Source organism: Pleurodeles waltl, chromosome 3_1 (assembly GCF_031143425.1).
Source record: "Pleurodeles waltl isolate 20211129_DDA chromosome 3_1, aPleWal1.hap1.20221129, whole genome shotgun sequence".
Classification (NCBI taxonomy): domain Eukaryota; kingdom Metazoa; phylum Chordata; class Amphibia; order Caudata; family Salamandridae; genus Pleurodeles; species Pleurodeles waltl.
Genome location: NC_090440.1, coordinates 370,768,959 through 370,786,682, shown reverse-complemented (window position 1 = coordinate 370,786,682; position 17,724 = coordinate 370,768,959). Strand labels below are relative to the sequence as shown.

Below are 17,724 nucleotides of genomic sequence, written 5' to 3'. Positions count from 1 at the left end.
GGGCATTGAGTTTTAACTAGTTCTATAACTTTGGTATTTTATCAATGCTAGCATATTCAGTTTTAATAATTAAATAGCTGCTATCATTATGCATTTGCACTTTTCTAAGGCAGTGGGCTTTAATCAGCCTGTTCTTTTTTAGTGATGCAAACTCATTACATATTTCAATGGAACCCATTCATTTTGTGTCCTTGAATGGAGGTGCTTTTCCAATCCTTTGTATTATTTCTTGTCATTTTTTTATTATGCTTTGAAATTCGGCACTGCCAAACCATCACATGCTGCTTCTCAATCACACATTTTGTAAATGTTTTATTGGTTTGATTTAAATACATACAATAAAATAACTCACTTTCTCCCAATAAACCCTTCCGTTTGAAAAAAATAATTCATGCTAACTGCGCCAAACATCTACTATACAACACATCAGGTATATTGTGACAAGTTCTTATACTGCTATCTCAATGTTCTGGTGACATTTACAAACCACCCAGCTTTCAGCCTTGTACATTATATTATCACCACCACACAGAGACATCAATATATATAGCATAAAGTATCCCCCTGCTATACAACAAAATGATATTACAAGTCACAGAGGAGTTCTGTGACCATACAGTGGAACAAGGCCAAAATGTTCCTTAACACCATGAAATTCCGAGGTGGCTTACATTATGCTCTAGATGTACAGTAGGGAGTACTTTATTCCTTATAATACATAGCCACACCATAATCGTTGGCAAGAGGTGGCATAATGGCCAGAGCTGCTGACTTTGGAACTGTGAAAACAGATTCAACTCCCGGTACTGGCTCAGTATCGTATTGTTAGAAATGGGGTTTTTGGTTGGCAATCAGGTTACCCCCTGTCCAAGCAAAAGCCCTCACTCTAGTCAGGGTAAGTCACACACAATCCAAGATTATCCTGTGCCCACCCTCTGGTAGCTTGGCACGAGCAGTCAGGCTTAACTTAGAAGGCAATGTGTAAAGTATTTGTGCAATAAATCATACAATACCACCATATAGCACCACAAAAATACACCACACAGTGTTTAGAAAAATATATAATATTTATCAGGATAATTGTAGGTCAAAAAAAATAAAGTTGCAATGGGAAATTGTAGAGATATCACTGAAAAGTGATATAAAGTGTCTTAAGTCTTTAGAATATAAACAAAGTCTCTTTCAAGCACAAGTACCTGGTTTAGAGTGGAAAAATCTCCTCAGAGGGCCACAAAGGAAGAGGTGCGTGGAAAAAGGGTGTGTGCGTCGATTTCTCCCCAGCACACACGGACTCGCGTCGTTATTTTCCACGCGGGGAAGTCGTGCGTCGTTTTCCGGCGCGCGGACAGTCTCTTTCTGTGGATCGCGGGGATTACCAGATGTCCCGGGTCTGTGCGTGGATTTTCCTGCTTGTTCTCCGGCTGCGCGTCGGTCTGCAGGGCTGCGCGTCGAAATTACGATCTCACGGCAGGCGTCGCGTAGATTTCTCCTCTAGAGGTCGGTCTGCGGGGCTGCGTGTCGAAATTACAATCTCACGGCAGGCGTCGCGTCGATTTCTCCTCTAGAGGTCGGGCGGCGTTGTCCTTGCGAAGCCGTGCGTCGGATTTTCGGTCGTCCCAAGAGCGTTGCGTCGATCAGCGTCGGTGTGTGGCGTTTTTTCGCCGCGGAACAAGCTGTGCGTCGACATTTTCGGCGCACGGAGCGTCCAAGTGAAAAAGAGAAGTCTTTTTGGTCCTGAGACTTCAGGGAACAGGAGGCAAGCTCTATCCAAGCCCTTGGAGAGCACTTTCACAGCCAGACAAGAGTTCAGCAAGGCAGCAGGGCAACAGCAAGGCAGCAGTCCTTTGTAGAAAGCAGACAGGTGAGTCCTTTAAGCAGCCAGGCAGTTCTTCTTGGCAGGATGTAGTTTCTGGTTCAGGTTTCTTCTCCAGCAAGTGTCTGATGAGGTAGGGCAGAGGCCCTGTTTTATACCCAAATGTGCCTTTGAAGTGGGGGAGACTTCAAAGAGTGGCTAAGAAGTGCACCAGGTCCCCTTTCAGTTCAATCCTGTCTGCCAGGGTCCCAGTAGGGGGTGTGGCAGTCCTTTGTGTGAGAGCAGGCCCTCCACCCTCCCAGCCCAGGAAGACCCATTCAAAATGCAGATGTATGCAAGTGAGGCTGAGTACCCTGTGTTTGGGGTGTGTCTGAGTGAATGCACAAGGAGCTGTCAACCAAGCCCAGCCAGACGTGGATTGTAAGGCACAGAAAGATTTAAGTGCAAAGAAATGCTCACTTTCTAAAAGTGGCATTTCTAGAATAGTAATATTAAATCCGACTTCACCAGTCAGCAGGATTTTGTATTACCATTCTGGCCATACTAAATAAGACCTTCCTGCTCCTTTCAGATCAGCAGCTGCCACTTCAACAGTGTATGAGGGCAGCCCCAATGTTAGCCTATGAAGGGAGCAGGCCTCACAGTAGTGTAAAAACGAATTTAGGAGCTTTACACTACCAGGACATATAACTACACAGGTACATGTCCTGCCTTTTACCTACACAGCACCCTGCTCTAGGGCTTACCTAGGGCACACATTAAGGGTGACTTATATGTAGAAAAAGGGGAGTTCTAGGCTTGGCAAGTACTTTTAAATGCCAAGTCGAGGTGGCAGTGAACCTGCACACACAGGCCTTGCAATGGCAAGCCTGAGACAAGGTTAAGGGGGCTACTTAAGTGGGTGGCACAACCAGTGCTGCAGGTCCACTAGTAGCATTTAATCTACAGGCCCTAGGCACATGTAGTGCACATTACTAGGGACTTATAAGTAGATTAAATAGTCCAATCAGGTATGATCCAGAATTACCATGTTTAAAAAGGAAGAGAGCATATGCACTTTAGCACTGGTTAGCAGTGGTAAAGTGCGCAGAGTCTAAAAGCCAGCAAAACAGGGTCCAAAAAGTGGAGGGAGGCAGGCAAAAAGTTAGGGGTGACCACCCTATGGCATGTCAGGTCTAACACGTATGATTCTGGGCAAATCACTCAATCTCCCTAAGCCTAAAAACCCCTGACTGTGTATTGTAATCTAGTGCTCATATAAAGTGCTCTGATGCCTTTGGGCCAAGTTCACGCTACATAAAACTAATAAAAAAAAAAAAAAAGAACTTTCCACAAACCACATAGTTCCTTCATATGGTGCTCTTTCATATGAAAGAAATAATATATTTGTAAACATGAAGAGCAAATTTAGAATCTCTAGTGAGAAATTAAATACTAAAGCAGTTAGATACTTGTTTAAAAAATATATTAGAATCAGTTTAATGCAAGTCATTTTTTAAAAATATAGTAACTCAGATTTGTAGAAAGATGCAGAGTGATTCTATCTTCTCAATATTACCTAAAACGTGTAAAAAACTAACATGTCCCGTAAGTATCACCTTTCTGCTTGTCACTGTTATCTAGAAAAACAGAGCAGAAGGGAAAGCTACATTTTGTTTTTATTGTTTTCAAGTGCAGTCTTAATTAAGCTGTGACTTGCCGCCCCTCGGCTGCTGGCTCTGGTAGCAAGCATTGTGACATCAGATCTCAACTGAAATAGGTTACTGCAGCTAAGCAGCTATGCCATTTCATTATTACAGGTGATCAGGGACATGATCACCTGTAGGCTTCCCAGCACTAGATCAGAAGCAGAACGACAAGGAGGCAAATTATGCTGTGACCAGAAGGGTCTTCAAATTCTTGCGAAAGGAAATTTCTTGACTATCCTGGCAGAGCTCCAAGGGAAGGGAATTCCAGAGATTTGAGGCTCTAAATGCTAAAGATGGACCTATCATCTTGCTTTCTTAATCCGTGGAATGTTTATTTAGTAGGCCATTGAGGATCTAAGAGCCCTTTGAGGGATGTAGGGCGTTGCAATCTGATTAAGGAAGGCCAGACCCTTATTATGCACAGCTCTGTGCAAAGTGTAGAGGGCCTTGAAGTTGATCCGTTGTTCCACAGGCAGTAGGTGAAGGGAAACTAAAGCAGGTTTTGCGGACACATGTCTGGGAATCTTCATAAGCAGGCGTGCTATGGCGTTCTCAAATCTTTTTTAGTATATATCGAGGTTAACTCAGATAGAGGATATTTCCATAGTCCAGAGGTGAAATTATGAGAGCCTGAGTGATTAGTCTTTTGGCTTGAAAAGGAAGTATCTGAAAGACTTTTCTAAGAAGTCTTCATAGACTAAAACAGGTGGCTGCCAGCTTTTTTAGATTGATAGTCCATAGTCAGGTGGGTGCCCAGCCAAAAGGACTTTGGGGGTCATTCTAACACTGGCGGTCCAAGACCGCCAGGGCTAAAATGACGGGGGCACCGCCAACAGGCTGGCGGTGCCCCGCTGGGCATTCTGACCGCGGCGGATCGGCCGCGGTCAGAAGTGGAAAACCGGCGGTCTCCCGCCGGTTTTCCGCTGCCCAAATGAATCCTCCATGGCGGCGCAGCAAGCTGCGCCGCCATGGAGGATTCTGACACCCCATACCGCCATCCTGTTCCTGGCGGTTCTCCCGCCAGGAACAGGATGGCGGTATGGGGTGTCGCGGGGCCCCTGGGGGCCCCTGCAGTGCCCATGCCAATGGCATGGGCACTGCAGGGGCCCCCTTAAGAGGGCCCCAATAAGAATTTCAGTGTCTGCTTTGCAGACACTGAAATTCGCGACGGGTGCAACTGCACCCGTCGCACCTTCCCACTCCGCCGGCTCAATTCTGAGCCGGCGTCCTTGTGGGAAGGGTGTTTTGCACTGGGCTGGCGGGCGGCCTTTTGGCGGTCGCCCGCCAGCCCAGTGCAAAACCCAAAATACCCTCAGCGGTCTTTCGACCGCGGAGCGGTATTTTGGAGGGGGGAACTCTGGCGGGCGGCCTCCGCCGCCCGCCAGGGTGAGAATCACCCCCTTTATGTTGTCTCTTGGTGGAGGCAGGCCTTCCAACCCATCAGGGAGCATAGAAGGGGATCTGAGTAAGCCATAATTACCCACCAGCATGACTTCTGTTTTTGTTCTTCGTTCAGCTTAAGTTTACAGCTGGCCATCCATTTAGCTGAGCTGACCTGTCTTAGAGATGGTTGAGAATGAGAAGATCAGCTGTGTATTGTCGGCCTAGGAAACCAGTGACAAGCCGCAAGTTCAAAATCTCAGCCAGAGGGGACATATTCCCTCGAAAATGTGGGGACCCATTTCAAAGTGCACCCTTTGATGCCTGCATGGAAAATTCTATGAAGCAGAATGTTATGGTTTACAGAGCCAAAAGCAGCACTTCCATCCAATAGAATAAGGGCAGCAGTGCCCCCTAGATCCATTCAAACATTTTTGACTACTGCCAGAAGGGCAGTCTCAGTACTTTGTTGGGGTCTGAAGCCCATTTGAGTATGATGACGGATCTTGTGTTCTTCAAGAAAACCTGACAATGTCTAGTGACGTTTGTCAATCAGTTTTGCTGCTATAAGCAAGAGAGAAATTGGTCTATAGTTACTCAATAGGGCTTTTATCTAGATGAGGCTTTTTAAGTAAAGATTTAATGATAGCATGTTTCTAATGTGAAGGAATAAGGCCTGTATTAAAGACTTGCTAAGGACCTTAGAGCAGGAGCAATCATGTTTAAACTTAATGCCAAAATGTGAGGAGGGACAGGGTCCAGTGGAGATGTGTAACAAGTTTGTTACCGATTCCTCCGTAAGGGGCGGAAAATCTAAGAGGATCTCTGGAGTATAGAACCTGAGCCTGGCCTGCAAGTTTGTCATTCTGGGTGGTCAGCTACATAGATGTCTAGAATTTTCTTTTACAAGAAACAGGCGAAATTATTGCTATGCTCGTTGGAGGCTTCAGTGAGATTGGTGTGAGGGGGCACTTTCATTTCTTTAAATATTGAAAAGATTTCTTTGGGAGAGTTGGAGGACTGATATTTTAGATGCATAATATGACGACTGTGGCTTTAATTTCTTTATGGACGTGCCTAATTGCTTTTCTATATTTGTTTTTTGTGGACATATCATAAGTTTTCCTCCACTTTCTTTCAAGGTGTTTACACTCCTTTTTTAGCAGCAATAGCTGAGGAGTGAACCATCGTGATTTTTTATTGCCTGCACCTTGGGTGATAGTTTTTATTCGTAGTACAGAGTCTAAGGATGTAAATATCCATTCATTGAATTTGCCTGCTGAACTTAGGGTGGAATTAAGGAGAATGGCTCTAGTGTTCTCAAGGCCGGAGGTCCATTCCTTGCAATTTAGCTTAGACCAGTGCCAACCAGATAACTTGTTTGCTAGCCGACCTGTGTCGACGGCGGTATTGGGTATCACAGGCCTAATTAAAAAGTGGTCGGACCATGACAGAGGAAGGGGTGTCTGAGCTGAAAGCTCTGAGCTGTTGCTGAACATAAGGTCGATCATATGACCGTTGGTATGTGTAGGACCAATAATCATCTGTGTGAGACCTAGCGCCTCAAGGTCTGTAAGCAGTGTCTTAGCCACAGAATTACTTGGTTCATCCGCGTGAATATTAAAATCACCAGGAATAGTAAGTTAGATTTACTACCAGCTAAATCAGCAACTTGTTCAGGAAGAGCTTGAATAAACCTATTGTGAGGGCCAGGGGGGCAGTAAATAAGATCCTCTGAGAATGTAGGGTTCACTGCTAGGGAGAAGGACATGCAGTCACAGTCAGGAATTATCAGAGGTTGAGGGAGACATTTAACAGTCCTTAAAGATAATGGCGATTCCCCTACCCCTTGTATGTGCCCTATCTAATTGGTTTATTGAATACCCATGAGGCAGGGCCAAGGTGACATCCAGAGAGGATTCCTCTTGGAGCCAAGTTTCTGTCAGAAATAAAACTTCTGGGGCATAGTCACTCAACAGTAAATGGATATCCATTTTATGGGCAGGTAGGGATCGGCAATTGACCAGAAGGAACCTGCCGACTGACCCATTGTACTTCCTTTGGGGCTGCACAACTACACTCTGAGGAGCCCATAAGCAGTAGTTGCAGACCCAGTGTGGGAGACAAGAGTGAAAATAGTGCTGGCAGCAGTTCAAAACAGGCATTCTGAGGGCAAGGAGTTGGGTAGCTGAAAATGTTATTACATCTAGGTTGGAGGGGGCAGCATCCCTGGCCCCTGATCCGACAGGCGTGAACTGGCTTGCCTTTGGTGCGCCAGCGGCGCGTCCGCTGCTTCATGATCCTTATAAAGGGGTCAGAGGCAGCAGACAGTGCAGCTAGTCCGGCAACCAAAATGGTGTCTCACAGAAGCCTAGAGGAAAAATGGCTCCCTTCCAGTCTTAAAAACAATTAAAAGTAAGCCGCAATAGGTGGCTAGCACCACCTGCTGCCACTGAACATGCAGCAGGGGTCAAATGAGGGTAGGGGGAGGGACAGGGAGAGTAAAAGGTATAAAAACAATTAAAAGTAAACCGCAATAGGTGGCTAGCCCCACCTGCTGCCACTGAAGACGGGCAGCAGGGGTAGAATGAGGAACAAAGGAGGGACAGGGAGAATAAGAGGTAAACACAGCAATAAGGCAGAGGGATAGACAGCAATGAGGTCTGTATTACCGAGTGTCCTTTACAAGTCTTACAAGTTACCTGTAATAAGTAAACAGGATACCTGTTATGAGGCCTTCCTTTATCCTTTATTACGTTTGAGTGGACTTATACTGAATGAGGGACTATTTGACCTCTTGCTCTGTTGCCGCCAGTTCCACATTCATGCCTTTCCTCTCCCCATCCCCTCTCCCAAATGATGGCTTCCGATTCTTTCCTTTTTGTTTGATTTAGAAATTTCTAACATTCCTTTCTTGAATATTGTTTAATCGTCAAATCAACTTCTATATTACTCAGCTTTAGGCCAACCTCAAAAGGCGGCAGGCATAATGGGCACTTCTTTGGAGCACCCGTTCACATGTTGCTATGCTTTTCTTCTATTTTGGAGCAGGAGGATCCAGTGGCCAGCGTCACTGAAAATGACTGCATACATGTCAACCCTCCAGATTCAAAAGGGAGACTACCAACTTCGAGGCTAGTCTCCCGCCTCTAGAGTCAGGCATGTAAATCCTGCAGGCTTCTGCAACAGGGAGCTGTTGTGTGTGACTCAGAGTGCACACTGCTAGTAACCTGGTGCTGCAGGCCAGTGCACAATATTTTTGTCACACTGTCTCTACCTGCCATAGTATATTTGAATTCCTTATATCCGATCCTGCAGCACCACACTTGCAAGTCCTATTTACAATAGACCTGATTCAGGCCTCAATACAAGTCAATCGGAAAAATACATTCTGATTCTTTTCTTTTGGAAACTTCCCACATTCCTCTTCTAAAATGTTGACCTGTATGTGACTCGTTTTCATCTCTTTTTTTAAAGTATTATTTTTTTCCTTTAGACAGCTCTTAATTCAGCTTTTTCAGACACAGCTTGATTTCACTGCTACAGAGTTTGGCACAAAAGAGTATGCCATAAGAGAACAAAACTTTGTAGCCTTCCGATCGATGTGATTAAACAAGAGCTACCCTCCTGGCTATATTATTTTAAACTAGGTATTACAGCTGATACTATTTATATGAATGGCTTTTGCCATTTTATGCTCTCTTGAACAGTTTTCATTTTTGAATGTTTATAAATGTTTTTTTTTGTTGCTCACATTACTTGGTGTAATTCTTGCTGAAAAATTACAATTCACAAAACAAAGGAAATATGTTACTTACCCTGTAATCATCTGTTCGTGGCATGTAGTGCTATAGATTCACATGCTTTACATACTCTTGCCATCTAGTGTTGGGTCCTGACATGTACAAGCTGTTTTTCTTTGAAGAATTATTTTGAGTCACAAGGTCTAGTGAGTCTTCCTCTCGGTGATAGTGTGCATGGGAATTGACTCCACTGTTAGAATGCTTTTCCACAAGAGGGTGAGTATTGAGTGTATAAGTAATGAGATGTCCACGTGCAGGGGTGTGGAATTCCTATATACCGACGCCCAAGACATATTGTTTTGGGTCAAGGACAACAAGTTTTCATGTTTATTTTGTCCTTGGGACAAGCAGGCCCAACCCCTTGCAGCACAAACCCTTTGGCTGCCAGTTTACAGGAAAGAGAATGGTCTGCAGTTGAGGTAATGCATGTCCATATGTTAATGCTCTCTGAACTTGTATTTATGGTTCATTAATGAAAAGCCTTCATTATTACACTGAGTGCTCTAAATAAACGTTGTAAGGTCACACTGCACTACTGACAGTGGTTTCAGTTAAAAACAAACTGTCACGTTTGAAAGGTTTAACAATGCAAGGCTACGTAGAATGCTCTCAGATTAGATGCAAATGGTTGTAGATGCTTGTAAGTAAGATTTATGATTCTTTGCTTTCAAAATAAAACATCTAGAAAAAAATGCAAGTACGAAAAAAAAAAGTTTTGCTAAATTACTGTGAAAATGTTAGGTGCTATTTCTTTGAAACATCATTTAGTAAAAACGTGTTGATGCATGCTAGTTTTTATAAAAAATATTCATAATGGAAAATCAGTGTAAATATTTTCAACAGGATTGTGGAAAACATGAAAATAAACAGGCACTGGCAAAGCCAACCAATCCAACATTGGTTGTCAGTCTTTTGGTTTAGTCAATGAGTGTCTTGTTTTGACATGGTTTTTGTAACACTATTGTTGTGGGAGCTGCCAGGCCCTCAACATTGTAACTAACTTTGGCAAAAAGCAAGGAAAGGTTTTTGGTCTCTAAAAGCACACATTACTACAGTAGTTCCTGGCACTGAACAAAACTACTATATGTGCCAATATGCTCCCTGTGGAAAAGCAGAATGTTATCACTCACAGTAAAGCCTGCTGACAGAGATAAACAGAATTATAATAAAAACAAATTGCCTTGGTGAACACCATATCTAATCAGGGGCCCAATTCTCACAGAAAGTCACAAAAGTGAACCCATGGTATGCCTTCGAACTAGTGGAATTCATGAATTCACAAGAATTTACAGAAATAGACCAGGAGATTGCACTCCTAGAAAATATTTGTGAACTGCATTTTATCAGGAGCAAAAATGCATGTGTAGGTTTGCTCAATCGAAAATCTGTTGAGTATTTACATGTTCACTTTTCCTCCAACCCTGGAAGAACTTCTACTTCTGCCTTTGTCCAGCATACATTTTTAATCTTTTCTCAGTATGGGAATAGATTAGAGAAGAGCTGGTGAAAATCCTTAAAACATGCAAGTTAGTCAGTGTGCACAGACTGAGGCATTCCAGCCCTGGAACTATTGCTTCCTCCAGCCCCAGTATGTAGATCTGCAGAAAGGTGGCAAAATAAGGAAATTGCTATAGTAGGGATTGACTTTGCAAGTATTCAAGCCCTACTATAGTAGTAGCACTGGCATAATCAGGGAGGCTGTTATCAGAGCTCTTAATGAAATTGCTGCCATTATTTGTTGCCACACTACATGGAACCAAAGGGACAAGTAGATTTTAGTTTTTTACAGGACAAGTAGATTTAAGAAGCAACCTGTCCGATGGACAAGTAGATAATTTATTAAATACAACATCCCTGTTCAGGAGGAGTGTGGGTGCATGAAAATCTACAGCACTACATGCCACAAACAGATGCTTACAGGGTAGGTAACATATTCCGTTCAAGGCATGTGTGGCTGTAGATACCCATGTTTTGTATAGACTGTAAAGCAGTCTCCCTCAGAAGCTTGTTGGCAATGTGAAAACATTCACACAAAAATGTTTTGTGAAAGTGTGTGGTGTGGACCAAAGCATTGCTTTGCATAAGTCAGCTATTGGAATGTTTCCTAGGAAAGCCATGTAGGCTTTCTTCCAAATAGAGTGTGCTCTATGAGGGGTAGGTGAGTTATTTTGGCTTTAGTCTAACATGTTTGAATGCACTTAGCTATACATCTGTCAAAGCCTGATTTGGATATAGGATTCCCTTAGTGGTGAGGTGAAAAAGCAACAAATAGTTGCTTGGCTATTCTGAAAGTTTTAGTTCTATCAATGTAGAAAATGAGGGCCCTTTTAACATGTAATGAATGAAGAGCCCTCCTTGCAATTGAATCTGGTTGTGGGGAAAAACTAGTAACTCAATTGATTGAGGTTAAAATGGGAGACACCTTTAGGGAGAACATTAAGATTTGTGCATAGGACCACCCTGTCTCTCTGTAGCTGGAAGAAAGGTTCTTTGAAGATTAAAGGCAGGAGCTCACTAACATCTAAGTGAGGTGACTGCAACCAAAAATGCCACTTTCCAAGAAAGGAACTGAAAGGGGCATGTATGCAGTGATTCAAATGGAGGCACCATAAGCCGTGTAAGAATGACGTTAAGATTCCATGAGGGTGCAGTTGAAACCCGTGTAGGAATAACTCTCAAGTCCTTCCCATGAAGGTGTTAATGATTGGCATTTTGAATAAAGAGACATCTGTCCTATTCTGTAAACAGGCAGTCATTGCAGCAAGATGCAATCTTACAGATGTGAATGCTAAACCAGCTTTTTGTAATGAAGCAGGTAGGAGACAGTGGCCCTCATTCTGACCCTGGCGGTCGGCGGAGAGACGGCGGTCGGACCGCGAACAGACCGGCGGTATTAAAAATGGCATTCTGACCGCGGCGGTCCCCTACTTCTCCACTCCGACCGCCACGGCGGTCATGACCGCGGGGCTGGAGTTTGCGCACTCCGGCCCGGCGGTCGTCCCAAGACCGCCAAGGGTATTATGACCCTGCCTACCGCCGCGGTTTCTTGCGGGCGGGAACCGCCGTGCGAACCATGGCGGTAAGCACTATCGGGGCCAGGGAATTCCTTCCCTGGCACTGATAGGGGTCTCCCCCACCCCCCACTACCCACCCGAGTCCTCCCCCCACACCCTCCACCCCCCTGCCACCCCCCAGAGGTGGTACGAACCCCCTCCCCACCCCCACCCCGACATGCACATACATGTACCCCGACATGCACACACCCCCAACATGCACATATACACACCCCCTACACACACATACACAACGGGGACACATACCCGCACACATACATGCCGACATGCGCACCTGCCGAACAGCACACATTACCCATAGACACAGCAGCACCCCCCGCCCGCATACACGCACTCACACACTCCCTCTACACACTCACACGCACACCCCCATGCACGCCCACATCACACAACACCCCCCCACCCCCTCCCCTCACGGACGATCAACTTACCTTGTGCGTTGGTCCTCCGGGAGGCGACGGGAGCCATAGGGACGTGACCGCCAACAGAAGACCGCCAACAGAAGACCGCCACACAGAAATGTGGGTCGTAATTCTGTGGGCGGTGTTCTGCTGGCGTGGCGGTGGAGGTTGACCAGTCTCCACTTTCCCGCCGACCGCCAGTGTGGCTGCTGGCGGTTTTCCGGCGGAACGCTCCCAGCGGTCAGAATGCGCACAGCGGCACACCGCCGCGGTCGGCGGTCTTCACCGCGGCGGTAACTCAGCGGTCTTGCGAAAAGACCGCCAAGGTCAGAATGAGGGCCAGTGTCTTGTACATTGGCTTTGGAAGGGCAGTGAGATTTGAATGACAGTGGCAAAGAAATATTTTCAATTTTGCCGCGGAGCAAGTGCTATTGGTAGGTCTACAGCACGTCTAGTGATAGCAGGAGGTGCACCAGGCTCTGGACAAAAGAAGCATTACACAGGTTACAGGGCTTTTAAATTAAGCTGAAGAAAATGAGCAGCAGCAAACCGATCCATCATCACTAACATTTTTTGTCATTTATATGCAATTTGGGAGTATGGGTCAAAAGAGAAGGGACTCCAAATACTCTTCAAAAAACCATGCCCCACTTCTAATAAACACACTATGAATACTTGAACATGTTAGTAAGGCTTGCCTGACCAGAACAGTATGTTTGGCATCATGTATTTGATTGCATTTTTGAAACAGTAACATAACTGCAATGTTTAAATAAGTCTACACATTTACAGAGGAGCCTGATAATTTATTTTTTTCACGGCGGGACCTGGGTGCCTGATTTCTCCATGTTTCTGCGTGAGAAGGTCTGGCCCATTGGAGAGCTTCTCGTGGGGGAACTACAGAGAGGTCTAGTAGTGTTGTGAACCAAGGTTCGTGACCCCAGGTGGGAGCTACTGGGATCATTGCAAGAGATGTTTGTCTGAGCTTCTGAACCAGGAAAGGAAGGAGAGTGAGAGGAGGAAAACCGTAGGCAAATATCCCTGACCAACTTATCCATAGTGCGTTGCCCTTGGCTACTGGGTGTGGGAACCTAGAGGCAAAGTTTGGGCATTTTTGTGATTTCTGCAGTTGTAAAAAGGTTTATTTAAAGAAACCCCAATATGTGGAAGTATGGGAGGAGGAATTGTGGGTGGAGTTGTTGCTGCACCCTGCTGAGGAGGTCTGCAAAATCATTGCCTGTGCCTGGGAGATATTATGCTAATAGGTGAATGTTGTCAAGTAGTGCTCATCTCTAAGTGGTCTTTGATAGACTAGATAATTGTGGAGACCATGCCCTTCCCAACCTTGCTTTTGTAGGTAGCATATGGCTGGTTGGCTGTCACGTTGTCCATCCGGATTAGGACAACCTTGTCAATGAGGTGAAGTAGGAATGCTTTCAAGGCTACGTGAACAGCTTGAAGCTCTAGATAGTTGATATGGAGACCCTGGTGTTTGCTGTCCCATATACTCTGTATTGTGAGATCCTTCAGATGTGCACCCCATCCTCGTGAGTGATGCGGCCATCATGACAGTGATGCCAGGAACAAATGAATGTATCCTACTGTGTTTGGTGTCTGAGTGGTAATGGATATTGGACACTTTCTATCCTGCACAACATTTGTGTGGTTGTAGACAGTTTCATTATATTTCCAGATACATCAATAAGGCCATATTTGCAAGCTACATAATTGCTTAAAACATGTTATTGTTAGGAAGGGTTGAATGTTTTATTGCAGTCTGTGTAAAAATAGTTCTGGTTTAAAGCACAGTGACAAGTACTCAAGGGCAACGCATTTCACTTAACATTGCGTCTTCCACACGTGGAGCACAAGGTGTAATCTTGGGCAGACCCCTGCATGGAATTACCTAAAACAGCCCTGGGATAATGCTGTCAGATATATTGTCTCTGATAGGCTTCCAATAGGCTTTTGGACTGTCTACACCAATTATTGAGTTTTTTTTTTTTCAACCAACATCTTTCCGCTATCGGTTTGAGACTTGTCAACCTTGTGTTTCCTCACGCAAATTAATATTTCTCACACCTAATGCTACTGGCTGTTTGGGTGTATCATTTCCTCTCCCATGTACTTGCACTGAACTACACAAGGAACTATTTACCCCTACATGCCTCCCTTTTGGCTGCTGGATGTTTATTCATCACCCCTTGTGTTCACTCTGCTTGCTCAGTCCCACTCCTCATTTGTATTGCTGCTTGCTTCTCTTTTCTCTCTACCTTTGCTGTGTCACTCCTCATTGTTCAGCTCCTGAGGGTCGCTTTACATTCTCTTGCCCTTACCTCCCATGTGTCGGTCCTTTCACCCCCCTCTTTCCCGTGTTTTGCTCCTCATTATGTTCCCTTGGCACTGCTTTCCTTTCTCCGCCTGTTCTTTTTCCCACCACCAATTTACTTGCACCCTGCTTTCTGCTCCTTCTCTCTTCCATCATCATTTCAGCCTCCTAGCCTGTTCTTTCCCCCAACATCCTGCCTTAACTCCCTCTCCAAAGTGACATGCATAGTGATGCGGGCAAACCTCCTGTTCAGCCCATGCCTGCTTCTCACAGAACCAAAAAACGGCCTGTATTGAAAGCACCCTTACTTCTATTACATACTTCTTTATGTAAGTATGCAAGTGAACCACGAGTAGCAAGGGACCCCTCATTATAATCTTCCAATCCTTTCTGTAGTATATTAACAACAGAAGTACCTTAATTAAGACAAAAAAGTACTATAATGTAGGCAAGGGAGCTTACAGTAAAGACTGCCTTTCGGTTCTTAGATGAGACTGGCCTTAATACACACCACTGTTTCCCTGTTTAGGACTACTGAACAGAGGAGGACTCAATTATGACATCTAGGGTGAAAGCATGGGGATTGTAAGAATAACACTGCCTATGACAGACGTATGAATGGAGTATAGGGCTGGAAGATAATCTGTCTGTTAGACATATATTCTTCTTTACTAGCAATAGGACTATGAGGAAAATATAAGAAAGGAAATCTGTGCTTTGAGTTCTGACTGAGAGGGAGTATAGGACTGATATGTAGCGCTGAATCTGTTATCTATACAAGCATTTGCAATGCAATAGGTCTCGAGTATTTAATTGTCATCTTTTGACAACCGCACACACGACCAAAAACAAAAGAAAACGTGTGAAAACTGAGAAAAGACGACTTGGCCAACTAAAAAAAAAGTTATCTTTAAAAAAATAGAACATTGCAAGTTTGCTGATCCTGCTAGGCGTGTTTTTGCCAGTCACAAGCCATCTGTTTGCCGGGCACTATAAGTTAAAAAGAACAAATAGTACCTCAATCACGTCAAGAGCAAAGGACGGGCACCTATTGAGTTGAATCAATTAGTGCTTGATCCCTGCTCCACACAGAGAAACAGAAAAGATGCCAGAAAAAGCCTTGACGAATTACGAGGCTGTAACGAAGAGTATCATGCAGACCAACAAATAGTGAGCAACAGGCAGGCTACATGCCCTCTACTGAACACAACAGTCTCAAGCAAGACGCATGTGGTAGCACATGCACTCACAGGCTCGACCCAAATAAATGCTAGACTAAATTAAAGAGCACTAGGCTGGCAAGATCACTAATGTACCAGGAAGAAGCTGCATACCTTTTCATTGTTAGGTCTAAGTACTGGGTATAGGTAGAAAAACAGGAAAAGGTTGCCACAATTGCTCAGAGCCAGGAATTTACTGAGTGGAGCAGATAACTATAGCACACTAGGTAGATCTAGTAAGTTTCAGACAAACCATATGAATTCACATTTTGCAGCAAAAAATGTGACTGCAAACTTGGGTACAGGACTTCATGTTGTGGGCTAAATCATTGTATAGAGGATGAGAAGAAAATAGAGCAATGACAAATATCTGTAAGCTGGGGGATATTTATAAGCTATAATCCATTGTTTACAAATGTTTTGGTCACAACATGATGCAATTGCTTAAAACTCGTGCCAAATCAAAATGCCAATCACAAAGTTTTCGTACCCAATGAGACACTGTAGCTCAGTTATTGTCTACTGTTTTGAGCTATAAGAAGACACATTCCTAAAGTGCTGTTTGAGAAAGAATTTTAATACACAAATAATTTCCCCATGGCTTTTTATATCAAGAATGGCAGCTGTAGCATCCAGCTGACAAAGTGGCAGGGGAAGATCCGTCCTATTTAAATGCTGCTGCCGTAGCAACAATTGTCTCCCCTATAACTATCCCTCCACATACAGCCCCTGACGATATGGCAAACAATGCCTTCAGGGAAAAACTCAGTGACTGTAATTCAACTACCATTTTACTTTGAAGAATCGTTGCCCTAAAATGTACATACTTGAAATGCACCCTCAAAGTGTGGGCACATTTCTGGCAGCCACATTATTATGCTGGGAGATTTCTCACAGCACATCAGGAACATTTGCAGGGCTTTCCTTACAAGAGTGTCTCGGTTTACACCTGCAGATGTAATTTACACTTTAGTCTTGCATGGAGATGGTTTCTCCAAAACTGCTGACATACCAGTCAGCTCTCGCTGGGCAGTTTGTCTAACTATTTCTGGCAGCATGATGACTGCACTTGCAAAGAAGGAACTGGCGTAGCTCCACCATCGTTAACACCGCCTCCTCCCAACAATGTAACAATGTGGATAAATGCAAAATTTAGGGGATGTGATGCAAGATGTTTACTTACAGATGTACTGTTACTGTCCACCTCTACGGAGGCCCCTAACTTTACTTCATATACTTACTATATCTTCTGAAGGATAAACAACTCACTGATAATAAAGGCAGCCTTTATTTATATAAATTATTTCATATTTTTACCTTTACTTCCACTGAGAAAGGAGGCACATAGGCATTTTCAGCTCTTCCCACAATAACTTCCTCTAATGGGTCCCATTCGTTATATGAGCACACAGGAGAGTCCTCCGGAACAGGATCTGTGACCTTGTCGTCAGCAGCACAGGGATTTTGGGATGCAGCTGCTGCTTGGGTGCTCTGGAAAGTTCGCTGCACCCATCCTGTAAAACCTCGACTCAACTAAAAGAGAACCAGAAAGAAAACAATAAGTTATTGACCATTCACAAACAAGGATGAGGAAATACACTGCATATGACGGTGGCTTCTGATGCCAGTGAAATACACATTTCAGTTGGGCTCACACTGCCCACTTTGTAGCCTGCAGTGGCCACATTCAGTACACTGTGCCTCCTTGTTAATGCATTGCATTCATACCATACATACCTGCAGGAAGCTGGCTCTGTATATACAATATCAAAATGAGAGATAGTGTACATAGAGTCCAGGGGTTCCCCAAGAAGCTTGACAGACGCAATTATAGATAATTCTAATGCTCTATTTTGTGGTAGTGTGGTCGAGCAGTTAGGCTTATCAGAGGGTAGTGTTAAGCATTTGTTGTACGCACACAAGTAATAAATGAGGAACACACACTCAAAGACAATTCCAGGCCAATAGGTTTTTATATAGAAAAATATTATTTTTTTTATTTTTAGAACCACAAGA

At 44.2% G+C, this 17,724-nt stretch overlaps 1 protein-coding gene across 1 annotated transcript in view; it reads right to left on the bottom strand.

The window, feature by feature from the left end:
• LOC138284115 (glycine amidinotransferase, mitochondrial) overlaps positions 1-17,724 on the bottom strand; it is a 67,009-nt gene that overhangs the window by 21,467 nt on the left and 27,818 nt on the right. Inside the window, exon 2 of the mRNA XM_069222554.1 lies at positions 17,026-17,241. Coding sequence (XP_069078655.1) covers positions 17,026-17,241 — 216 coding nt within the window. The remainder of the gene's footprint in view (positions 1-17,025; positions 17,242-17,724) is intronic.